This window comes from Arvicanthis niloticus, chromosome 6 (assembly GCF_011762505.2).
Source record: "Arvicanthis niloticus isolate mArvNil1 chromosome 6, mArvNil1.pat.X, whole genome shotgun sequence".
Classification (NCBI taxonomy): domain Eukaryota; kingdom Metazoa; phylum Chordata; class Mammalia; order Rodentia; family Muridae; genus Arvicanthis; species Arvicanthis niloticus.
This window is the reverse complement of record NC_047663.1, coordinates 68129388-68155543: the sequence shown is the minus strand read 5'-3', so window position 1 is coordinate 68155543 and position 26156 is coordinate 68129388. Positions and strand designations below refer to the sequence as shown.

General features: G+C 48.0%; 1 protein-coding gene across 1 annotated transcript in view; it reads left to right on the top strand.

The window, feature by feature from the left end:
* The window catches only part of Fstl4 (follistatin like 4), a 417547-nt gene that overhangs the window by 278648 nt on the left and 112743 nt on the right, over nt 1–26156 (top strand). Inside the window, exon 5 of the mRNA XM_076936861.1 lies at nt 24023–24216. Coding sequence (XP_076792976.1) covers nt 24023–24216 — 194 coding nt within the window. The remainder of the gene's footprint in view (nt 1–24022; nt 24217–26156) is intronic.

Genomic DNA, 26156 nt, shown 5'->3' with positions numbered 1-26156 from the left:
TTTGCCTATCTGGCTCTCCTGTTTCACCCTCCCATTAGTCACAGATAATCCCTCTTACTTTCATGTGCACATACATACATACATACATATAAAATCTAAGCCCTATATTTGAGAGAATGTTTATATTTATATTAGTCTGGCTTGCTGGGGGGGGGGGGGGGGGCGGGGAAAGGGTATAGCCAGAAAAATATAAAAGGAATCAAAGAGAAGAAACCTGGCCCAAGGAAACCCAGCACCAAGCCTGGTGTACAGCAAAACAAATCCAGGAAGAGACAGATCAACAGAGCCAGAAGCCGGGAAGATGAGAACCTGGCATGACGGCACACATCCCAGCTACATGGGAGACTGAAGCAGGAGGATCTTCTAGTCCTAGGAGTTAGTGACCAACATGAGCAGCATAGAAAAGATGACCTTATATTCAGCTTAAAGGAAGTAACCTTGAAGATGACCCATTCACATTAGAATAAGAACATAATAATCAATAGGGTTGACTGAGTCTCAAGAAGGAAGTTAATTCTAAAATAAGGTCAAAGACAGGCCTGGGGCTGTAGCTTAGTTGGTAGAACACACATGAAGTCCTGGGTTCAATTCCTAGCACAATATAAATAGGCATGGTGGCTCATACCTGTGATCCCAGTACTTGGGAGGTTGAAGCAAGAGTTTCAGAAGTTCAAGGTCATGGTTAGCTATATTTTTGCCAAGTTCAAAGCCAACCTAGGCTAGAGGAGACCCAGTCTCAAGAACAAGACAATAAATAAATAAATAAATAAATAAATAAATAAATAAATAAACTCAAAGCTTGACCTAGTCTTAAAAACAAGATAGAAATAAAGCAAGACCTTAATGGTAGGATGGAGCATGTACATTGTCTTTCAATGTTTTTTTTTTTTTTTTCAGGTATATGACATGTGTGTGTGTGTGTGTGTGTGTGTACAGGAATGTGCAGGTATATGTATATGTCTGAAGTTGATATCTGGTGTCTCCCTCAGAGCTCATGTTGCTCTAGTGATTTCTTGGCTCTGCCTCGGAAGAGCTGAGGCACCTGCCTGGTTTTATGTGGGTTCTGAGGCTCTGAACTCCAGACCACACGCTTATGCAGCAAGCACTCTATCCATTGAGCTGTCTCTCCCAGAGCCTCTCAGTGTGTCTTACAGGGAATTAAATGTTCTAGAAAAGACAGACAGCTAAGCAAGAGAATCATGGCCACATGTTAAACAAACAGCGATCTGTCCTGAGTCGGAGCAGTGGAGGGGAGGCGAAGACGGGGAACTGCTTGACTGTGAAGCTTCAGTCTCCAAACAGCAAGGGTGGCTTGCCTGCGCTGGCACAAGTCCTGCCCTGTGCTGTGCTTTAGCTCCTGCCAGGGATGATGGGAACTTCAGGGTACGCTAACCCTGCATTTAGTGTCACTTCTGCCATCAAGGAAGAGAAGCTTAAAGTCATTACCTTTAGTACCAGAACAAAATGAGCTAAATAAAATATGTTGTAAGAGTCAGAAGTAATAGAAGTGTCACAGAATGGGTGGCTTCCGGTTGGTAGTAAGAGGTGATTTTGAATTTCACTTTTGTTACACCTTACTTATTGTGTATGTTTGTGTGTGTTCACATGCTTCTGCCATGCCATGAGTATGGGGGTCAGCAAACAACTCAGTTGATTCTCTTCCTCTACCGTGTGGGTTCTGGGGATTGAACTCGGATCTTTAGCCTTGGTGGCAAGCACCTTTGTCCACTGAGCCACTTTGCCAGTCTAAATTTCATTTCCTTTTACAGTGCGCATGGTTTTGCTGTATAAATGTTTTCCAAAATGATGCTACATTAGACAGCTAAAGATGTTTCAGAGGCTATCTCAGACTGGCTGGTAAGAATCTGCCACGGTTTTGGTTCTGTGCCTTTTATTGTATTTTTATTTATTTTTGCTGTTCTCCAAAGAGTACAGTGTGGAATTGTTCAATACATTTCCTTAGCTGAAAATGCCAATGTATTTATGTAATGAAAATGCCAATATGTACGTATATATTTAAAATTAGCATAGAAATGATTAAGGCAGTTCAGGATTGATCAATAATCATATTTGATTTGGGTTTTCTTATTTTGCCTCCCTCAGTCATCCTGGGCTTTGATATTTATTACCACCCACTGAGACTCTGGCCTTAACTAAATAGAAGTTGCTTGGGGAAATTCACAATCAGGGGATTGAATTGAAGCGGCTGGGGCTGCCGGATACAGAATTAGCTCCGGCAGAGTAAACAAACCCAGTAAGCCTGCACTGTGCCTTTGATAAAAACGTCTCTCCCTGTCTGAAACACAGCAGAGCCAACAGTGCCACACTGTAGCCCCCAGTTACAAAAGTTTCACATTTCAAGAATAGGGTCAGGGTCCTCTCTCAAATATACAAAGTGGTTTTTATCGAATAGTTATTTCTAAGTATGCATGTGCTCTGTATGCCTCTGTGTGTGTGTGTGTGTATGAGAGAGAGAGAGAGAGAGAGAGAGAGAGAGAGAGAGAGAGAGAGAGAGAAGAGAGAGAGCATGTGCATGTGCTCAATTGGATGTCAAGTATATGCACATATGGAGACAGTGGTCCATATCGGATATCTCCCTCAATTTTTCTCTATCATTTCTACTTTTTAAAGCAGGGTCTTTCTCTGCTCCTGGAGCCCACTAGCCTGGCTGGCCAGCAAGCCCCAAGGATCTTTGTATCTCTATGTGCCACCACACCCAGATTTTCACATGGATGCCAGGGGTGTTAAATCCTACTTGTGAGCCATCTCCTCACACCCAAATAGTGTATTTTTAAAATGTATGGTGCTGTGATTTGTGGATATAATTTGTCCCCCAGGAGGTCATGAGCTTGGTCACCAGTATGTGAGAATTGAAAGGCAGAGGGCCCTTTCAGAAGAGGGACCTAGCGCCAGGTAATTAGGTCATAGGACACAGCTATCGGACAGGAATTAAGGCCTCAGCTAGATTCCTCAGGAGAATGGAGTGAGCCCAACAACTGACTCTGGTTCCTTGCTTCATCTTACAGTCCTTGTGACACACTCCCACTATTGTGACACCCCGCATTCTGAGGCACTCAGCAGCAGTAAAATGTGGATTTGCCCAATCTTGGACTTGCAGCCTCCAAAACTGTACCCAGCCTTGGTACCCAGTTGAAATGTTGTTATAGCAACAAAAAAAATAATAACTTCATGCATGAGGGTTTAGAAGAGTAGACACTCTAAGACCCCAGAAGAATGAGAGGTACTTTGAGATTTCTGTGATGTTTGCAGGCTGCTAAAGAGTTCCTCAGGAGTGAGAAGTGACCCAGGTCCAACTTTCCAGGAGTCCAGACGGGCTGAACATCGGACCCCAGCTGAAGGATGCCTGCCTTCTGTTGGCATAGCTAGCCCAAGAGACATTGCAGAGCATGGGTCCAGAGAGGTTCTGTTTTCCCACAGTTGCTAAGGAAACCTGCACCCTGCTTTACTGCTTGCTAATTGAAATGAAATGGATTTTTCCAGGACAGGTGACCTGAGTCCTTAGCAGAATACATAACAATCTATTATGGGACAAAAGAGATCTCCCTGGTGATTGGCCAACAGGGGTGACCCACTCAGTCTGTCCTTCCTCAGAAGAAAGGAAGGGCCTGGAGAGTTCCAGGCCTTCAAGTTTTCCAAGGCTGGTGGGAAGCAGATGTCCACGAACACCTAGAAACCAGAGTCCTCCGGAGAAAGCAAATGGGTAGCACTGGTTACAATGCACACACGTGCAGCATAGAGGCCAGTGGCCAAGGGGGAGGACAGAGGCAGCAGGGCAGGGGCGATGGCTCTGTCAGTCCATAAAGTGTTTGCCGTACAAGCGCAAGGACCTGAGTTCAATCCTCAGAACCCATGTAGGAAAAGAAGCCTGTACTTATAAGCCCAGTGTGAGAGACATGGAGACAGGAGGATCCCTGGGGCTGACTAGCCAGCCACTGTCACCTACTTAGTGAGTCCCAAGCTAGTAAGAGACCCTGACTAAAAAAGTAAAGTAGACAGCTCCTGAGAAACAACACTGGAGACCTCTGGCCTCTACGTGGACATGTAAACACATCACATACACATATACAGAGAGAGGAGAGAGAGAGAGAGAGAGAGAGAGAGAGAGAGAGAGAGAGAGAGAGAGAGAGAAAGGTGGTCTTGTCTGTCTGAGGCCTTTACGTTTTCTTTTGTCCAAAGTTCTTAGAATCACTATGAAAAGGGGAACTTTTAAGGCTGCAGTTTAGTTCTCTGCATCCAACTGTTCACCACATGCCTGGGGGCTCTGTCTAACGTCACACCTAATGAACTGCAATATAAGATACAGGACGACAGTGAGACTCGGCCAGGCTGCCTGGGCTCCAGGCCTTCTTTTCTCTCTCATTCTCTCTGCAGAGGGAGAATACTTCATCACTCACAAATTACCTACTTCCAGTGGAGAGATGGCTTTTGTGCCTTTTTTTTTTTTTTTAATTTTCTTTGAAAGTGTGTCACCATCCCCAGGGGCATTTCCCACTCAGCAAGAGCTAACATCAGCCAGGTGTCTGTCCATCTCCAGGAGCCTGCTCAGGCAGAGGTCAAGGAAGGAAGAAGCCTGAGGATCTGGGACACTGCCAGCTTGCCTGAGTCCCAGGCCTCTAGAGTAAATACCATCATTTCTACTGAGCCACCACGCTGCCTGTCCACCAGGCTGAACTTGTCTTCTGTACAGGACTGACATTTCTTGTGGTGTGCATGCATGTGCGTGTACATGTTGTGTGTGTTATGAGGCACAGAGACCTGCTGCTCTCCACAGCTCACCTGTAGCATCCTTGACCTGAGACCTGCAGCAGGCCCTCCACAGGTCTGTGTGGGGAGCTGCCCTATGTTCCTGAAAGAATGGAGACACTGGGCCCCTGTGTTTAGGGTTAAAAACAACACTTGCCTCCTCACTGAGTAAGCACAATACAAACATGGTGTGTGTGCACAGTCACACAGGACTTCTCTTCCTGCTTTGGCAAGAGACAGCCTTAACCTGCTTGGTTTGATTCCAAACTGGCTTTAATCTCACCCCTTCTCCAGCCCTGTCACCGTCTGAGCTCTACCACTTCGCCCCATGACCCACAGTCCTTCCCTTACACCCCGAGGACTCTCTGATATGGCTTCTTTCTCCTCCCAGGCTTGCCACGCCCTGAGTGAGGTACCATAGATTTTCAGCCCCAGCACACGGTCTGACCCCAGTTTCTTCTGGATTCTTGGACAGTTCTGGGAAGCCCCCTCTGTGTGAACACCATCAATCTTTCAGAACCACCAGTGTGGTATCTTGATTCTCAGGGTGGTTCCATAGAACGTATTCATATCTGACAACAGAACAGGTGGTGGGCCTGGAAAATACAAGTAACAAATGGTAGGGTCAGGGTCAGACTGTAGGACACTCAGGGGCTCATCCATCAACATGGTAAAGATTGTGAAATTCTCTCTTGCCTTATGGGTAAGTACACTAAGGTTCAGAGAGATTAAGTAACAAACCAGAAATCACACAGCTTTGTAAGGGTGATAGACAGATGGAATATGGTCAAGCCAGACACAGAGCACTGGAGGTTGGGAAAGCTGGAGGAAAGGATAGGATCTGAAGTTTGCACACACACACACACACACACACATACACACACACACACACATACACACACACACACACACATACACACACACATACACACACATGCACACACACACACATACACACACACATACACACACACAATGTTGATAGCTGAGTGTGTTCCCTTTATACACAAGCATGAGGGAGTATAGCATGAGATATCCCACCTGTGATACCTCCATCTCCCCACATCCCTCTCCTCCCTTACCTTTACACCCTCAGAGGGCACTTGAGAGGGACTACTAGATTATAAGAGGACACGTGCTGGAGGGGGCCGTGAGTGCTCTGTGTGCCATGGCTCCTGAGAACCTGCTTAGCCATCCAGCAGGAAGCCGGCTCCCAGCTGAGGACAGTGATCTCAGCCTTGGGCGAGACCTTGGATAGTCCATGCAGATATGTTCAGATGACTGTACAGATTTTTATTTCCCATTTATTACTAGTTAGGAGAGAGATGGCGTCCGAAGAAATCATGTACAGCACACCCCCTGGCCACCCTCTGGGTTGTGTGACAAAGGGTATTGGGAGCCGCTAGGCCTATACTGTGGGGTAGTGACTTTGGAGGCCTCTGGCGCCATACGCCTGGGTTGGGCAGTGGTTCTGAAGTCTGGCTGCCCCTCCATCCTCAGCAAGCAGGGTGGGAAAAGCACCAGACACCAGGTAGAAAGAACTGGACACAAAACCAGATAACCCCAGCTTCTCATTACCTTGGAGGCTCCCTCCCATCTTGGGGCACACTGCACGTTGCTGTGGAGTTATCTGAGTGAGTTATTTTATTCCTTTTTTATGTCCTGAGCAAACCCCCATCATCATTTTATTAATGTATTTGCAATTACTGGATAATGATTTCTGGTTGCGTGTGGTCTGTGATATGGGGACACTTAATCAAATATCCACGCGACGGGTCTTTAAGTTCTCTGGGGCCAGAAGCTTTTCCCATCAATTAGGCTTCAGAGAAATGGGTTTTAGGCCCATCCACAACTGCATTTTTATGTGTCTTTCATGACTCCCTGGCCTCCCCCTGGTGTCTTTAGAGATATCAGGGAATGGGATGCAGGGCAGAGGCATTTATTAGTGGGTGTGCAGAGAATGGGTTTATAATGTGGCTACAGAGTATTACAGTGACTTCTTTGCAGCAGGGTGACTTATGCTCCCTTGATAGTCACTCTGTGATGTTCTCTATACACAGAGCCACCGGAAAGAGAGATTTGTTGGCCCAGTGAACTCCCTGGAATCAAGTCCAAGGGGGTGCTTTCTCTGAAAAGAGACTCAACCTCCAGAACCTTCCACACTTTCCCCTCCACCACAGAAGAACTGGGAATCTGACTTAGTAAGATACAGGCTACTTCTTTATTGTCTAGCACCCTCCTGGACCACTGACTCCCACAACATAGGCACATAGGTTATCATACCTCAGAAGTGGAGGCCTGAGCTTCTATCGAGCAGACCGGTTCTGCTCTGCTACGCCTTGGCCTGTACATGAATGCTCAGGAGACTCTGGACTTTCATGGAACAACTTAGGGTTACTTCTTCAGAGAGTAGATGTTATATAGCACTGGGGAGCCATTAAGGAAAAGCTCTTTTCCTTCTGGTGTAGAGAATACATCTGCTATTGGGTAGAGGTTGTTCCAAGCTACCCAAAACATGAGTTAATCCTATCAATCACCTGGCCAAGGCGCCACCCCCCAAGAAAGTAGACATAAGTTATACCAAAGAGATAGGAGAAATAATTAACCCTTAGATGAACTAATGATTCCTCTTCCCAGAATCTCCATGCTCTGCACAGTCTCTACTGAGCTGCCATGATGGTCTGCTACATACTTCAGCCTACACCTCGGAACCCTGATTCAGAAAGGCATTGCTTTCTCTCTGTTTTCTCTTCTGTCTCTTTCTTTTGAATGCTGGCCAGAGTCTAAGTATGCTTTTTCTAGTTCCTTGGGCTTCCCCTGTTTTCCTCTGAAGATTCCCCAAGCCCCTTACCTTTTGCCATACAGCGATCTGTCCACCAAACAGCTGACCTCCAACATGTGCTGACTTTACTCAAACACTGTGGCTTTCTCTCTTCCCCTTCATCATACTCCTCTTGAAGGCAGCTGTCAAGATCTCCAGTTTATCTACCCTAGGGTTTTGCATTTATAGTCTAAGAAAACTGTCCTCAAGCCCCAAACTATAGGTGCACAGGAAGAGGACAAGAGGAAGGAGTCTGAGTCTCCATGCTCATCAGTGCTCAGTTCAAAGCTCAGACCCTGGGTGTTCAAGGCTGATGTCAACCAGAGCCATGCTGCTAGGACTCTCACCATCTCTCTGTCTCTGTCCTCACTCGGGAAGAGAGTAGGCCCAGTGGAGGCTAAGAGAAGGCTATGAGTATGGGGTGTTCATGTTTGGGGGAGTAAGTGACTGCCCTGTGGCATACCAGAAGTGGTAGGGTATGTCTTTCTCAGTCAAAGCAGCTATAGACAAAGTTGTCTTGTCTGTGCTTGGCTCTTATTTTACTATAGAAGAGATGTGGGCAGCAAGGAGCAGAGACAATGGGTTCTCTGAAAACTCAGGCAGGAGGTCTAACCCAGCTAGGTACCAAGAAAGATGCAGAAGATCAGGATTTTGCCAAATAGGGTCAGGCCCCAGAGGATGCCTAGAATGTCTGAGGGACTAAAAGTGACTTAAAGTCCCCAGAAGTGACCTGTGAAAAGCTGCTTCCCCAGCCTTGGTTCAGTGTCTTGATGAATGAAATAGTTCTTGGCTCCCAGGTACAGAATAAAAACTGAAAAGCCTATGGCGTCTACTGTGTTCCATCAAACTGGGGACTCAAAGGTCTGAGCTGAGCAAAGAATTTCATTAAAGAAGTGGGTGGCATCTGAAATGGGATTATTGCTGGTGTTCTCATCTGAAATTTGCAAGCCAGCTGATGCTCTCATTTCTTTTAGTCTTCCACTGTTTCCTTGGATCCATTAGCTTCATGAAGTCATTTAAAACCATAATTATAGCCATTTATTGGTGTAGACATAATACGGATAAGTGGACACATATCCTCTCCTTGGCGAGTCTTGGACTCCCATTGCATGCTTACACACCCCAGTGAATCACAAACAGTGTGCGTCCCTCTGTGTCTCCCTTCCTGTCTTAGGACACAGATGAAGTCCGTGAGTAGGTTAGCTGCAGATCTGGTCTGTCTGGTGGTAGTCGGAAAGGCCACTTCCTTGGCCTTATCATTTGGGCCACAGACACATGAAACCTTCTAGAATGCAGCCATAATTCCCCTTCCTGGTTAGCCCGTTCAGCCTAGAGCTGAAATCTGCCTTGCTGGTGTACAAGTGCAAGCTACGGGCTTCAGCCCTTACTCAGCAGGCCGTTTACTCAAATCAAGCAGTGGGAGGTCTATAGCCTCTTCCTCACCAATTCCCTGAGAACAGACCTACGCCCAGAAGCCACAGGCATCCGTGGCTCCTCCATCCCCACTCCAGAAACAGGTGAATGATAACGGATAGCTCAAATCACCCACTCTATCAGTGGCCATACTCTATGTTGTCTATGACCCCCATTGTGTCCCATGAATCTGGAGAAATCTAAGAAGGTGCAGAAATAGCTGTGCCCTGGAGTCGATTCAGTGTGGCTGAAAACATTGGCATTTCTCCCCACCCAGCACTAGGCACCAAATACCTAGAGGGACTCATGGGAGAACAGCACAGGGTGTGGAATCAGAATGTGCTGGAGTGGATGAAGAGTGTAGCTGGCAGGTCAGGACTGCAGAAGTCCTAAGACAACATGCCATGGGGCTGGTTAGGTAGGGGGAAACAGTTGATGTTCAAGAGGGAGGGATGAGTGTGGGACCTTCGTTACAAGTCTAGACGCGACTTTCTTAATCAGTGTCCTAGCCATCCCTGCCTTGGCAGGTAACAAAATCCATGATGCCATCCCTTGCCTGCACGTCATAGAGAAAGTAGTACTACTGAGAAGGCTAGGGGACAGTGGCGAGGACCCTCTGAGGCTGACTGAGGACAACCAGGTGTGTTTTATGGGACCTTAACATGAGGGGACTGCTATTCGGTTCAGAACACTTCAAGTATTCAACTTGAAATCTAAAGTTAAATCTAGAAGCCCAGACAGTAATTCACATGCTTATGAATTCTCAGCGCAGGGTAAGCATCCAGGTCAGCGATGCCTGTCAAGCCAAATGTTCCGCATGGTTATAAATTATCTCCTGGGGTGGAGTGCACTTTCCTCTACTCCCTCTGTGTAAGCAAGCTGAAAGGGGAATGCCTAGGGTTAATTAGTCTGTCTGCACAGTTGCCAGACATCTTCTGTGGGCACAGTAGGTGTAACAACCATGGCTGGTCTTAGCCGGTCCTCCCAGTGGTTCATGAGGCCCCATCTGCTTGTGGGTGTTACCCTCCACAGTGGAAAGACAAACCAATAGTGCATGTTAGTGGACTATGTGATCTGGATCAGAAAACAGAAGCTGCCCAGGGAAGACATTCTAGAAGGAAAGGAGACATGATCCATCTAAAAAAGACAAGTCAGAATTCAACTACAGGGGCTCTTTCAGGTAGAGGGTCTCACTAAGGTAAGCCAAGAGGAAGTCAGGCTGGGATTGTCCATGCCCAACTTAAGAGCTGCATGAGGCATGACTGGCCCGTGAGAAGAAGATACCAAGGACCAATGTTAGTTCCTTCTGGACAGGCAGGCTTTAATATCCATATCTGTATCCTGTGAACCAAAAACCAGGGTCATAGTGGCAGAGACCCAGCTGTGCCCATGTCTTTCAATTCAATCCTCAGTGGCCCAGGACCAGGGAAATATCATCCTAGCTCTTAGGTCTAGTCCTTCATGCTTTCTCCAGAGTTGAGGGTAAAAGTGAGGCCAGTATTTGAGGATGTCCATGGGGTCCCCTGACTCCTAGGCTCATTCATTCTTCCTCCTTTGATACTGAGCAAACCCTCAGCCTTCATGGGCAGCCTTTTCCCCAGAGTCTCAGGCCTGGAAGATTCTGCAGGTGACTATTCCAGAAGGTGGGCAATGCAGTTTCTACCCGAAGAGATGCTTAGCCCTGGGAAGCTTGTTAACCAAAGGCAAAGAGTTGGAGGCCAATAAGCCAAAGCCACTGTAGTTCTGTATCTCTGACCATCTCCAGAAACCCTGGTCTCCACCCTCCCTTGTCCCGAAGCCTGGGTTTGGCTAAGGTATGCAATTAATGTCTTTCAGTTGTTGAAAAACAAAGGGCTACTTTTCTTTCTTTTTATGTGCGCATGTGCTACGCATGTTTTTTTGCAACCGTGTGCACACATGTGCCTGTGTGCACATACATGTGGAGGCCCATGATAGACATCAAGAACCATTCTCAGTCACTCATCCACTTTATGCATTGAGGCAAGGCCTTTCAATCAAACCCAGAGCTTGCTGATAAGGTTAAATCTTCCTAGCCAGCTTGCTCCTAGGACCCCCTATCTTCGCCATCCATATCCTGCCAGCACGTATATGGGTTTCTGGAGATCTGAGCTCTGGTGCTCATGCTTGCATAGCAAGTGTTCTAACTACTGAGTAATCCCCCCAGCTCCCAGGCTACCTGCTAACAAAAAACAATTACTAAAGTTCAACACATATAGAAAAGTGTCATAAACATACAGCTCGTGAGCTTCCCCCATAGAATACATCAATACAACCAGCACCCAGGTCAGGGGACTGAGTCTTACCAGCACCCTGAAGTGTAGGGCACCCTGAAGTGCAGAGCACATTCAAGGATCCACCCCAGCACAGCTACTCTTTAGCAGGCTTTTGAACGAGAAGGAGGTACAAGTCAGGAAGTGACTGCTGGAAGGAACACTTGTTCTGGGAACTGGCTACAGATAACTCTTCTTAGTTAAAAGATTGGCAAGTCTATCAGTGTAGACTTTGGTTTTCTGGGTTCTGGATGTGTGGGCTAAACCCAGACTCTTGAATCTCTAAGCCAAGACTCTGACCAGAAATGGCAGCATGTTCCAGTGTGTTCATGATAATAAGATTTGCCAGCAAGAAGCCTTGTTCGTAAGCACAGGGTTCTTACAGCTTCCCTGGGCTGTGGAACATCCTCTTCATAGCTCAGCTCCCCACCACCAGCCTCAGCCTCAACCCCAGCTTTACTCTCATCTCTGGAGGTTTCTTTGCAGGAGCTGGGGGGCTGAAATTAGAAGAGAAAGAAGGTATCGCTGGAGCAGAAAATACCCCCAGTAGTGCACCACACCAAATGCCGGAAATCGTAGCCTGACTGTATCACCAGGGCCTTGCCCCTTAGACTGAGTCTCTTTCTTACTGAGTCTCTTTCCTAATCAATAATAAATAAGGAACCGACTGCATCATTCCAAAACCTTCACCTCTGCTCTTGGGGTCTGCAGCCTATGGTGGACTGCCTAAGAGGCAAGCCAGGAGGGAGACAGGCTATGGCTGAGCTACTGGCATAGGGCATTGTCTTTGGAATGCATAGCCAAATCTACATCTCTGTGTGTGAGAATCAGAGAGAGGGGGTGCCTGCCTTCCACTAGCACTTGGTATAAATCAAACCCCATAAGTGTGAGGCATCTCCCACTGTCTTCTCTGTTCTTAACGTTGATCCAGAGGCTGCAGGCCTTGCAGGAGAAAGGAAAATGTCACACCTTCCTTCTGAAAATCTCGCCAGGACATCATTCTCTTCAGAGCACTTGTTCATGAGGAAAACACAACTCAAGGTCAGACAGTGATTGGCTTTTTCACTGAGGGCTGCTGGTTTCGTTAGGGGGCAATAGAATGAGTGGATGAGATTTCTGAGAAACCCCTGATGTGCAAGAAAACACACACACAGAGGGGGTGGCGGAATAAATAGCACAGGGTATTTCTGCATCATAACTTTGTGAGGTATTTTTTTCTAACTACGTTTTCAAAGTCTAATTCCAAAGAATGTAGACAAACCTGACCTGAGGCAATATATGCATGTCCGTGGCACAGCTGGGCAGCACTATATCCACAGGGCACAGGTAGGCAGGGTCCTTGCTCAGGCTCTGAGGCACGGAAAGCCTCGGGCTACATGCTGCTGGTCTCACTTCTCTGGGTCCCAGCATGCTTCCAAAGGTGTTCCTGCTTCTTCCTCTGGGAATCCAGACACTGTCCTCTCGCCCCCATGGTCTCCTGGGGCCCTGAACCCTTTCAAAGCATGTGAATCCATTTCCATGCTGGACTCCGGCAGCTAGGCAGCTGTGCTGAGGCTTGGAGAAGTTATCAATATGGAAGGCAGAGAAGGCCAAGGGGATTTCTTGGTGTGGGAATGTAGTAAGAGCCAGCCTATCCTCAGACTCCCATCCCGCTACTGTGTTTGTGGTGTTTCAGGTACAGCCCGGGAAGAGATGTGTCTGGAATAACTCAGCCAGTTGGGGAGAGAATGTCTTTGTTGGTATTCGGAGGAGAGCAGCCAGGATCCTTTCCCATCCACCCTTCCCATTTTCCTCAGAGCTCACTCACTGCTCATTACCAGGCCTTCATCTGGATGCCAAACCTGAAGCTGGCTCACAACCTGCTAAGGGGCTGTAGGTTGAAAAACCTGAATGTCCACCTGGGTCTGACATCCACGAAGTCAAGGTTTTCTACAGCTCCTCCATGAGCTGCTGGATCCCAGAAGTCTCCAGTATGAGCAGTCCCCAGTGGGTAGACTGGAGGAGGGAAGCCTCTCCCTCCATCCTGCAGCCTCAGTGCTGTATCTGATCTGGCTCTGAGTTCCCAGGTAGCTTTGTTTGGTTTTGACCTGAGATTTACTATCAATCTCTCAACACAAAAAGGTAAAGAGCAGGCTTGAAACCCCAGAAAATCCCCAAATCCTGTCTAGTCTAAACCTGTTCAGCTTCTCTCTGAGATGTTGTTTTCTGGGAGCCTGGGTTAGGACAAGCCTCTAAAGACCCTCAGGAGGCCGTTCTGTGGAGCTTCTACAGGCGAGATGCCCAGAGCATTAGTGTATTGAGTGTAGCTCCTTGCTGGCATCAATACATGCCCCTCATACCAAGAAGATGAGAGTCTTCCAGCAGCCTTTAAAATCTAGTGGCTTTTTGGCTCAGCGGGGAGCCTGACAATTACCGTGTCAAAGCAAGAAGCCCTGAGATAATCCCTCAAGCAGTGCCAGGCAGTGCCAGGCAGTGCCAGGCAGTGCCAGGCAGTGCCAGGCAGTGCCAGGCAGTGCCAGGCAGTGCCAGGCAGTGCCAGGCAGTGCCAGGCAGTGAGACACTGAGACACCGTCCAGCACTCTGGTCTGTTCTATCTGCTCACATGGTCAATCATTCACTTCCATGACTAGGATATGCCAAAGCTCAAATGAGATTGCTGGCCAGTAAAGGCTTATTGAGCAGGATGAAGCCACCATGACTCTGGCCATTACATGCCATGAAGCCTCCCCTCCCCCCATCATTGTGACAATAGAAAGCACCCCCTGGAACTGAACACTGTCTCCTGAGGACTCTTGATAAGAACAGTGCACACACTCCTGACTCATCCTTCAGCTCACATGAGAATAAAGTGTTCTGCCCAACTGCCAAAGCTGAACCTTACCCTTGAGCCTGGAAGCCCTTGTCTCAGACATGACTTGAGGTAGGGATAACTCCAAACTCTGCTGTGTTTCTGGGCTATCAGTCAATCTGGTCACTCCTCAAAGATGATGGCAGCTTAAAGTGCCAAGAAAGTGCTTTTTTTTTTTTTTTTTTTTTTTTTTTTTTTGGTGTGGTTGACACCTGGGGAGCTGAGATAGTCCCACCCAACAGTGAGACTCTTCCCTTGGCTACATGTCCAGCCGCGCACGCGAGGTCAGTCTCACAAGGAAGCCTCTCGTCACATCCATCCCCTCCAATTCTCCATCCTGCTATACCCTGGTCCCAGCTCTCCGACTGCTAATGAGGGGTGGGGGTAGGGAGTGACCAGCGGCTGTGCTAGTGGACAGACCCAGTGAGACCAGCTCCTCCCCCAGTCTATGAAGAGCTAGTACCCACATCCCCCAAAAAGAACGTGTGATTTCTTAGAGAGGATTGCAGCGGGGGGAGGGGGGGGGAGTTCAACTAACACAACAGTAAAAGTTAAAGTTCTTAATGCCAAGAGGGCTTTAGCGTTTATTTAAATTCCCAAACATTATTCTTTCACTCTGGGGCCACCTGATGGATGTTCCAGTCAGCCATAAAAACTGTAAGTGATCCCTCTCCCAGGAATCTAGCCAATTTTGCTTTCTTTAATGGGAATGAAAGTGAGGGTTGTAAATGTCAAGTAGCCGATTGTGTGGCAACATCAAGCGAACCCCGCATTCATGAGCAAAGGTACCACTTTCCTGACAAAGGTCTGGGGAGGTTTTGTTCATTTAACTCACCGGGTTCTGGGGTGAAACTTAAGATGTTCTGTCCATGTGAGGTGTTGGCGTGGGTTTGACCAATCCCACTCCAGTGAATTTGGAGATTCGAGTGTGAGATCTGCTCATAAGTGTGTGTGTGTGTGTGTATGTGTGTATGTGTGTGTGTGTGTGTGTTTTGAAGGTGCATGCACTGAAGACCTTGCAGAGCCCTAATTATACGGATTCTGTTTGTGGTCCCCAAATGGGCTTTGTGCCTTCAACTTAGAAAGTTCACCATCAACTGAGATGACAAATGCAGATACCCCAGGGAAATACCAGATGGAAACTAGCCAAGGACTGCTTGCCAGCCTAATGCCACTCCCACTGAATTCTGGGAAGATGAACAGCTGTATCCTGGAGCTCCCTGAGACATCTAAGAAGATGCTACCGTTCAGTTCTCCTTAGCCACCACTGGCTGTCAGAATGCCTGCCTGCCAAGCACCTGGCCCAAGATATGGCCCTGCCAAATGCCAGCAGGTGACCTTTGAAAGAACCAACTCTTTCAACTACAAATCTAGCCATGTCTGTGACAGCTGGCAGATCCACGATACAAGATGAACCCCATCCTGGGGCCATGCTCTCCTGTGGAGGAGGTAGAGGGTCTAGCACATACCTGATGTATGGGGGAGTGGGGGCTTGATGTTAGATGTATTTAGTTCTCATTCTCTCTCTGTGCTTCTCTCTCTGTGTGTTTCTCTCTGTGTGTCCGTCTGTCTTTCCCTCCCCCTTGTGTGTGTGTGTGTCTGTCTGTCTCTCTCTCTCTCTCACGCTTGTGTGTATGTATGTCTGTCCCCCCTCATCTGTCTCTGTCTCTCTCTATGTCTGTCTCTCTGTCTCTGTCTCTGTCTCTCTCTCTCTCTCCCAGTCCCCTAGCTAGAGTCAAATACATTCTGCATGTATATAGCCTATATTCCCTTTCTCTCTGTCTGTCTTTGTCTATCTGTCTCTCTCTCTGTCTCTCCTTCCCTCCCTCTCTCCCTCCATCCTCCCCAGTGTCCTAGGTAGGTACATACATTCTGCCTGTGTATAGCCTGGATTCCCTTTCTCTCTTAAGCCCTTTGTGTGTCCCTTCCAGGCTCTCTTGGGAGCCAGTCAGCCTGGATCACTTGCCACAGGCAGAGCTACTAAAGCACAGATTATGAAAGGAAACTGGAGACTTAAGTGGCTTCAGGTTAGGCCACAGACAAGCTTAGACACTTCCATAGTATGCTTGAGTTGATGTCAAGTAATTGGTCCACTAAGCAGCCCCAAGACCCAGCTTTGGGTCACCAGATGGCATGACTTTGGGGACATTCATCTGTGTAGGTTTGGGGACCATAAGGAGACCACGTCTTGTATGTTTCATGATTCTCCAGAATTCTTAGGATTTTGTGGCTCTGTTACCTTCATCCAAAGAACTACGTCGTGTTAGGGAAAATGTATCCCGAAGATAAGCCCATTGGTTGTGACATTCATTGTTAATTGAATTTGTTCAGAAATGGCAGCTGAAAGATTGTTAATGTTCACAAATTTACATCAAGTTAAACATCTGTTCCTCTTAAGCTAAATTCCAGCAAAGTCGCAGCGCCTCATGAATTAGATCTGGGAGCAAAGATGCCTCTTGCTCTTTGCACAGCTTAGCAGTTTCAAAATAGACCTCAGAATGACACATGGCAACCGAGGCAGGGATAACACAGCCACTTGGGTGGGAATGTTGGTGCCAGACGCTTACACAAAATTTCTGCTTTAGTGGTAAAGATCACAGAACTGTTAAGGCAAAATGTGGCAGTCGGAATGCGGGAGCCAGGGTGGTAATTTTGGAGGGAGACAAGACTGCCTGTGAGCAAACCGGAGGGCATACATAAGGTTGGAGTCCCATCCTGTCTCTCAGGGCCTCTCTGGGGGTGCTGCTAGGTGCAGAACTGAGACCCTAAACTCTAGTTGCAGGCCACCCTGCTGTATCCAGTAGGTGTGGCCCCTGTGTGGTTACTGAAGCAACGGTCTATACACTGCTCGGCAAAAGTGGTCTGTAAGCCCCAGGGCCCCTTTAGCACAGCCCACCAGACCCTACCACAGCCTCCCTTCCCTCCCCCTCTGTGGTATTTATGTTCCTCACTGCTGAGACAAAATACGGGACAAGAAGCAACTTAAGGGAGAAGGAGTTTATTTTGGTCACAGTTTGAGGGTACAACCCATCTCATCAAAGATGTGATTGAATATATATATATAATTCTATAGGGCTTTGGGGTGTCCCCTGGGTGCAGTAAGGCATATAGGCCCTGTCAATCCTAGGAAAGCTTGATTGCCTATGAACAAAGCCACAAGCCCCACACTCGGGAGACATTCCCCTGCATCCACACTGCACTCAGAGAGCTGACATGATGGAGAACTGGGCCCACCATCTTCAGATTTCCACCCTTCCCCTACCATTGTGACACACACTATCCATGCCCCTCTGCCTCCCTCCCCCACGGAAGAAACTGCAGTGGTAAAGTTAACAGATGTTTAACCCTAACTCCCAGGTGCAGGTGGTAGGTCAGGTGCTGGGCTTGCGCCTGCAAACCAGGCCAGCAGGGGGATGCTGGTTAGCAGAGGATGTGTAAGTACTCAATGAAAGGCTAGGGAAGGGCCAGGAGGGAGAAGTGGGGCAAAAAGGAAGGAGCCTGGTTAGACAGAGCCAAGTATGGTGGAAAAGGAGGTGGAGGGTGGGGTCACTAAGGGCCTGAGGGAAAATAGCTGCAGTGAGCAAGAAGGAGACAGCATCATACACACACACACACACACACACACACACACACACGCACACACTGACATGCATGCACACACATATCACACACTGACATGCACACACACATATATCACACACTCACAGGCATGCATGCACACATGACACACACACACTCACACACATATACACACACATGCACATACACAATCATCACACGCACACATGCATGCACACATCATATCCACCTATACACATCTCTCACACATGACACACACATCACACACATGCACACACATATCACACACACTCACACACACTCACACATACCTGCAAGCACACACATGCAGGCACACATGTGCATCACACGCATGCACATGCACATATCACACACACATCACACACTCGCATGCATGCACATATCACACACACATCACACACTCGCATGCATGCACATATCACACACACATCACACACTTGCATGCATGCACATATCACACACACATCACACACTCGCATGCATGCACATATCACACACACATCACACACTCGCATGCATGCACATATCACACACACATCACACACTCGCATGCATGCACATATCACACACACATCACACACTCACATGCATGCACATATCACACACACATCACACACTCGCATGCATGCACATATCACACACACATCACACACTCGCATGCATGCATGCACACATACACACATGCACACACACATCACACACACACATGCCCACACATCACACCTACATATCACACACTCACATACATGTGTATAAACATCATACACACACATCTCACACATTCACACACTCCTCTCCATGTCCATGCATGCACTCTTAGAACACGGGCTTCTTGCTGCCTGTCTGCCTCACCCACTTCTTACCTTGCTGTCCTCCCCTTGACCCTCGGGAGTCCACCCACCCCTCCCACTCCCAGGAATGGAACTTCACCTGCCAGGGAATGAAGACAGTTCCTTTGAGGCCCAGTCTGGCAGAGGTCACATGACTGATGGACTATTCACAGTTCCTCCCCTGCCTCCCTTTGTCTCACAGTAGCAAGTATCCCTCTGACGGACACTTAATTCTGGAGGCAACTCCTGCTACCTCTCCCCTCTGCTCAAAATATTAAATGTGGCTCAGTCTGCGCTCCTGCTATGACCATCTCCCTCGGTGCAGAGGGAGCGAGGCCAGAATGGGAACACTTTAGAGTCTTCAAAGAGGGACAATTATTGAGGGAGCCAGATTAATGAGGTGTCATGACAACTTAGCCAGATCTGCAACTGACCTTTCTCATGGAGAACGGGCTTGATAAATGCAGTTCATTACCAAGTTCTGACAGGAAAATAGGGACACACTCTGGGCTCCTCAGTCCGCTGATCAATATTTTATCCACCAAAGAAAGCCTGGTCTAGAGGCAGGAGGATCCTGGAACTAACTGGACAACTTCTGCTGTGTGGGGGACCCTAAGCCTGGCAGGAAGTGGCTTGGGTACTTTCTGACAGCCAATCAGGTGCTGAGAGGTCCCAGAGTGAAAACAGCCCTGGGTCAAGGAAGGGAGGGGGAAATTATCCAAGATGGCTTCCTCATTCCATGGGTCTATAGGCATAGCATTAGTTGTCAGTTATCTCAGAGAAGGGGACAAAAATGAATGAGCTACATCCCTCCTCACTGGGGGCAACCTGCCAGTGTCATTAGAAGGACACCTCAGGCCTGAGTGACCATATGCACTAGCAAAGTCCTATCATGTTGTTATGTCATGATGCTCTAAGATATTAAAGACCTAGGTAGGGCCTCCCCCACCCCTGTCAAGCTTAGGTGGTCCTCAGGCTCTCTAGGTAGTAATCATAAGAGCTGTTGGTGTTGGCTACATTAGCTACTTTTCTCATTGCTGAGACAAGATTGAATTACGGAAGGACAAAGTGATTTAGGCTCACAGTCTGAAGGTATGCCCATCATGGTGTGGAAGGCACAGGGACAGGAACATGAGGTACCTGTCACATTGTATCCACACTGCAGAGACAGGTGGATGCTGGGACTCAGCTGGCTTTCTCCTTTTTTTTTTTTTCCTTTTTATTCAGGCCCCAGCCCATGGGATAGTGCTACCCCCCATTCAGAGTTTAACTCTTTGAAAACTCCCTCAGATACATCCCCAGAAGTATCTCTCCTGAGTGATTCTAAATCCTGTCAGTTTGACAATGAAGATGAAGCATCATACAGGACAAAGTTCAGCAGCCTGTAACATTTATGTTCTGAAATTCCACTGCCCCAGGCTAGCCCAAGAAGCCTTGGCAATGGACTGAAGAGGGGTGTGTAGTCAATACCCAAGCCTGTAATCCTCCAGGAACCTTACCCTTCAAGGAGCCAGTGGGTTTAAGCCCAGGCTAACACATTGTCCCTGACCTGGCCCAAAGATGTCACATGTTCTCCCTTCCAGGAACCCTAGGCAGAGGCTGGCATAGCCTCTGGTCAACTATGTTGACATTAGGTGCAAAGAGTCGATGAATATAGATGATTGATTTTATTTATTTTGTTCTGTTTTGTTTCTTACTTTTTGAGTATGATCTCTCACTCCATATCCCTTGCTGACAAGAAACTGTATAACCGAGGCTGGCCTCAAACTTGTGGTGATCCTCCTTCTCCTGACTCCTGGGTACTATGGTTCCCTCCCCTGTCTTGATTTTATTTATTCATCCATGTGCATACCTGCTTATTTCTTCAATTGGTACATCATCTTTTTATCATGTGGATGTCAGGGGACAACTTTGTGGACTTGTTTCTCTCTTTCCACCTTTCTTCAGGACCCAGGGATGGGACTCAGGTTGGCATGTGATAACTAAATAGTTTAGAAACACAGTTTGGAGCCTCAGGTAGACAGGTCTGGGAGTTGCAAGAGTGTGCAATGCCCTGGTGTGGTTGAGCCACTTCTAGCTGTCTCCATGAAAGGGGACAGTATGAAGTACACACCCCTGAGAAAGAGCTATCCTGGGATCAAGCATGCCTCCGGGAGGAGATCTCACCCTGAGACTGAACTGCAAGGCTGGAACATAGCATGGAATGGTGGCACGGAGCCACCTGGAAGGCATGTTTGCAGAAGCATCAAGTGTGTCCCTAGGAACAGAGGGTAGACCACAGACACTAAATTGATGGCCTCCACAGATGCATAACTCCCTACACCTGAGTGGTTTTCTTTGCTGTGTCCTCAGATCTTCCTAACGTGTGGGGTTGGGGGCAGGCCTAGAAGAGTTCAGTTGACTCTGGGCAGATGATGTAATGGTTTGAGTCTAGGCGGACTTCTCCATGCCACTCACTTGAAATATGGCTTTGGACGAAGAGAGATATAAGACTCTCTGCCAGAAACTCAGTGTAACTCAGTAGGAGCATGATTTGCCTAGTGCTCACAAGACCCTGGGTTCGGTCCCCAGCACTGCAGAGGACTGGTGGATGGTGGGACAAATCCTCAGGAAAGGGAAGGATGGACAAGAGTTGGGAACATCAGGGTGCTGTGCCTGGATCCCTGCCCTGGCTCCCACACCATCCTGTGGCCTCTCTGTCCTTCTGAGATGGACCATCTGCCCTCTCCTGCCCTGATGGTGTCCACAGGCCCGTGAGTGACTCTTTCTAGCTCCACTGGCCTCCAGATGCTCAGTGCACTTTGTATGCCACGCCTTTCCCTTTGCTCCCTCCATAGCATGGCTCGCACACAGCAGGTCTGAGCCTCTGCTCCGCTCCTCCCTCCCCTTAACTGATCTCCTACTCCTTAAGACACTCTTAAAACCTTAGCACGCCCACACAGAGTGTCAATACATACTGCCACACAAATGGGAGCAATACGGCCTGGGCAGCACAGGACACTGACCCTGGAGACTCAGGTCACTTAACCGGACCCCCAGCTTGGCTTCTAGACACAGGACAAAAGCCTCTGAGTTTACAGAGCAACAGTATGGATTTTTTTTTTTTTTTTTTTTTTTTTTTTTTTTTTTTTTGAGACATGGTCTCATATAACCCAGGCTGGACTCAAACTTGCTATGACCTTGAGATTCTGATCCTCCTGCCTCCACCTTGGGATTTTTCAGGGTAACAGGCATGAAGTGTAACTCCCCGTTTTATGCAATTCAGGCAATTGAACCCAGGGCTTCTTGCAGTCTAGCCAAACACTTGACCAATTAAGTTGTATCCACAGCCTAAAGAACTTTAGGATTTGGTAAAAGAGCAGAGCCTGAGAAGTTACCACAGTCCCCAGGGCCACCTCCTGGTCTCCGCAGCAGCCATCATGGGGTTGTCTAGCTATTGCACAGAACCTATGCAAAGGGTGGGGGACCAGTAAGCCTAATACTCCACTCCCCATCTGATCTGCCTGATCTGACCTTCAGGTGGCCCTAGTGTCACAGGCTCTCAGAATGTTCATCACTGACCAGCAAGTCTGAGGGAGGCCTTCTACTGACGCTACCTTAGTCCCTGTAGACACCAGCTTCCCAGTATGTAGTGCAGGTGCTTGTCCCCAGGGAAACAACAGCGCCTCCAGTTTATGCATGGCCTCCACATGGATGAACACTTCCGCCAGCGCCCACCCTAACAGATACCCTCCTACTCTCACTCTGCCTGCCCCCCCCCCCCCCTTATTTCTGCTCCGTTTGCCAGCACCAGATTTTACCCTCTTTGGTAGGGGTGATGGGCTGACTCAGAGAAGACCATCCTCTTTCCCCAAAACATAGTTTTTTGGGAAAGAAAAAAGAAATCCAGCCACCAGACACATTCTTCCCAGCCATATTGGCTTTGCCATGAGACCAGGGTATGGAGGCCATGCTCAGTAATCCACAGCCATGAAGATCTAAAGATGGGGTACACCAGCTTGTGGATCCTAGGAGCTCTCCGAAATGAATTACCTGCCAGGCATGAGAGGGATATGCGCAGGCCAGGGGGGATGGGAGGGAGCCCCACTACCGAGCATGGTGACTCCCAGGGAACAAATAGATTTGATTATATTGAACACAGCAATTGATTTTTTTTCTTCTAAATAAACACACAAAGGAAATAGTAATGAGCATTTGTTTCTGACAAGAATCAATTGACCCCAAATTGGAAGAAAATCTAGAAACACAAACAAGTGTGGGGAAGGGTATTTGGGCCATCTGGGCTTCTCCAATGAGAGAGGGAGGGCAGGAGAGAAAAAAAACAGCTCATCACGTGACCTGTGCTCTCCCCATCGTGGTTCCAACAACTGAAAGTGAGAGAGTAGCTGTCAATCACTGAGCCTTAGCTCAGACTAAAGATGTGTACAACCATGTTAATTAACCCTTATAATATCCCCCTGTGGGATTCACTGTTATCTTATTTCTCAGATAAAATCACTGAGGCCTGTGTAACTTTTCCCAGGTTACACAACCCAGAAGCAGCAGAGCTGGAACTCACAAAGCCAGGGGTCCCCAAACTCAAGCCTGTTCACTATCCGGCTGGCCTTCAACTGGAATTAGAATTTAAGGGAAGAGGCCCTGACTCCAGACAGTCCAGACCTAGCATTCCTTGATTTTCCCTGTGGAATGGAGGGTGGGGATCCCACAGCAGCATTCCCCAGTCTCAACAAGGCCAGGTGGGGAGGCAGATCTGAAGGAGCTCTGTGACATCCCTACAGCCCCCTATTTACTGGCTGCGCCCTGTATGGTGGCCCCGGCACCAGCAAGATAAACCATGTCATGTCACAGTGCATCACAGGCCTCATTTGCCAAAGAACCATGCAATGTCGATGCATTCAGCAAGCACAGCCGTGATAAAAGGCCTAAGACTGATGGGCTGTGTGCTCGGTTTAATCTCCTAAAGCTTCCTTTTGTTTCTTGGTCATGGACTTGTGTACACATGTTTGTTTTCAAGTAACCCAGCTCTGGGAGTGTACCTAATTACCTTAAGCAGGGATTATTAGCCCTGTTAACTAAAACTCCCTAATCTATGAGGCCAAGGATTCAAAAGCAGCCTTTAAAATAGGATTAAGACAAAAAGCAGACTGTGACAGAATAGAATTGGGGCTGACTTTCCTTGCACCGTGGGACAACAGCTGCAAATTCCACTGGAAAAATTTTCCTGACTCTGTCTGGTTCATATATTATTGGTATACGATATCTGGCTTTAATATCAGTAGCCTGGGTGGGTGGGCAGATGGACACTGGAGCTCCCTCTATGATGGTGGCCCTGTTTACTGCACATTGGAAATGTCCCAGCAAACGTTTGTGTTAGATAGATGAATGGACTGATGGGAGGAACATTCTCTCAAGCCCCCAGGGTGCACCTGACATAACAACCGTCTTCTCTTTCCAGGTGACATGTGCACCGTGGCTGGCTATGCTCGTCTCAAAAATGTCCTTCTGGCACTTCAGAGCCGCAGAAAGCCGCTCCAACAAGGAACCCACAGACAAAGCCTCGCCTCCCAGAAGCGCCTCTTGGTGGAGTCACTGTTTAAGGGCTTGGATACCGATGGCAATGGCCACCTCAGCAGCTTGGAGCTGGCTCAGGTGGGTATGGCACTCAGCTGGAGCTGTGGAGAGATCCTGTATGCATGCGTGGTGAAGAAGCACGATGGTGGGGACAGTTGTTTGCAACTGTCCCTGTCACCAGTTGCCAAGGGGACCCCTCCCCCACCCTCCCTAGGACTCACAGCTTGTCAGCACCTCTGAGAATGTCTTACACACAGAATTCTGTCTCCCTGCCACCTGCCACCTCACATGTTTACAAACCAGTTTTTGATGCGTCCTCGGCTTACAGCTAAAGCCTCCCTCAAAGAGGCTGCCCACTGGTGTTTTCCTTAGAAAACTAGTCTTTGGAGCTCTGAGCCTGTCATTTTTGTACAGAAGAAATGTCAAAGGAGAACAGTGCTTGCAGCAGCGAGCATCTTTGGCACTCCAGTTTGGGGGTCCCCAAGGTCTCTGCCCAGTGACAGTTCTCCTCTCTGGTATCCAAATGTCAATGACCCACCCCCCAACTGTTTTGCTTGTAGGAAGCCCTGTGTCCACCCAGCAAAGGCACTAGTCTAAGAATGCCTTGGATGGATAAATACAGCCTTTTCTGTAAGACAGCAGCCAAGAATACAGGCTTGGAAGCTAATCATGAGCTAGTGAGTCTCTGGAGGCCCCTCACTCCTAGGCCTCGATTTCTCAGCTGTGAACCTCATCACCGCAGGGTCATGATGAGAATTAATGGTGCTAAAAACACGTAGGACATGTGACGCGTTTAACATTATACTTGGCACGTAGGATGTTCTCGGTGGCCATCAGTGGGCAGCAGCAACATCACCATCATCACTACCACCATCATCATCATCATCGTCATCATTGCCACCCCCCTTCCTCCTTCAGCATCCTCTCCTGTAAGGTCAGGACTGCTACTGTCCCACCTCACAGATGTTTTTAGGTGAGGAATCTGCAGCTCTAGGGAATCGAGTAACCGGTGACTGTTCCGCTCACCACACAAACCCAAGCTTCCCAGAGGCCTGCTGCCCACAGATGGCATAGTGTCATCAGGCCAGGATACCCTTACTCTGTCAGTGCTATTCATCCCTCAGCTCTAGCTAAGACCCTAAAGGGCATGGCTAGAAGCCCTCATTTGACAAGAATGGCTCTCAGAAAGCCCAGAGGACTTGCTAATTATGATTACCTACAGGAAGACACCCCACCTGTTATTCCTTGTACCACAGGCTGAGCAGGAAGCACAGGGCAGGTGACATCAGCCTGCCCTGGGCAGAGGCAGTTGTGAGCACCTGGTACACAAGCCCAAGTGGCTCCCAACGGATCTTCTTGGGTTCATTGCTCTAACCTGGCAGAGACGTGGCCAGAGGCACCTAAAGCCATTAACAAGCATGGTAATTGGACTATGATTTCCTCTTTAAAATTTAATATATTTAAAGTCTGTCTCATAAATCCACCAAGCAGAACCCAGCTAATGTGGGCCTTGCTTGACACTGAGTCAGAGGCGCCTGAGGGAAGAACTCGTTGGTCCTATGAAAAGTTAATCAATTTCCAATGTAGAAATAGACAAAGGGAAATTTCCATCTTTGGAAGATTGATCTGCGGCATCATGGTTGATCTCCTTTTTATCGAACACCCTCACTTCTGGGTGAAGGGTCATTTTTTTAACATTATCACATTAGATTGCCTTTAATATAGCAGACCAAGCTGGGAATGTTAAACAAAGAGGAAAAACGCCTCTACCTCCACCCCCTCAAAATAAAATAAAATCATTTCCTCTCTCTTGATTTTCTTTGTAGCATCTCCCTTGAGGCTGTGTCTTCTCAGTTAAACCATCACCACAGAAGAATCCACAGGAGTCCACCAATAGCTCCTAAATCAGGATCCTGACTGAGGAGTGACATTGGTGGCCTGGAAGAACACAGAAGGCAGAGTAGGCTCAGGTTTTACTGTGGCACAAACATAAACACTCCCATGGACTCATGTGTCTG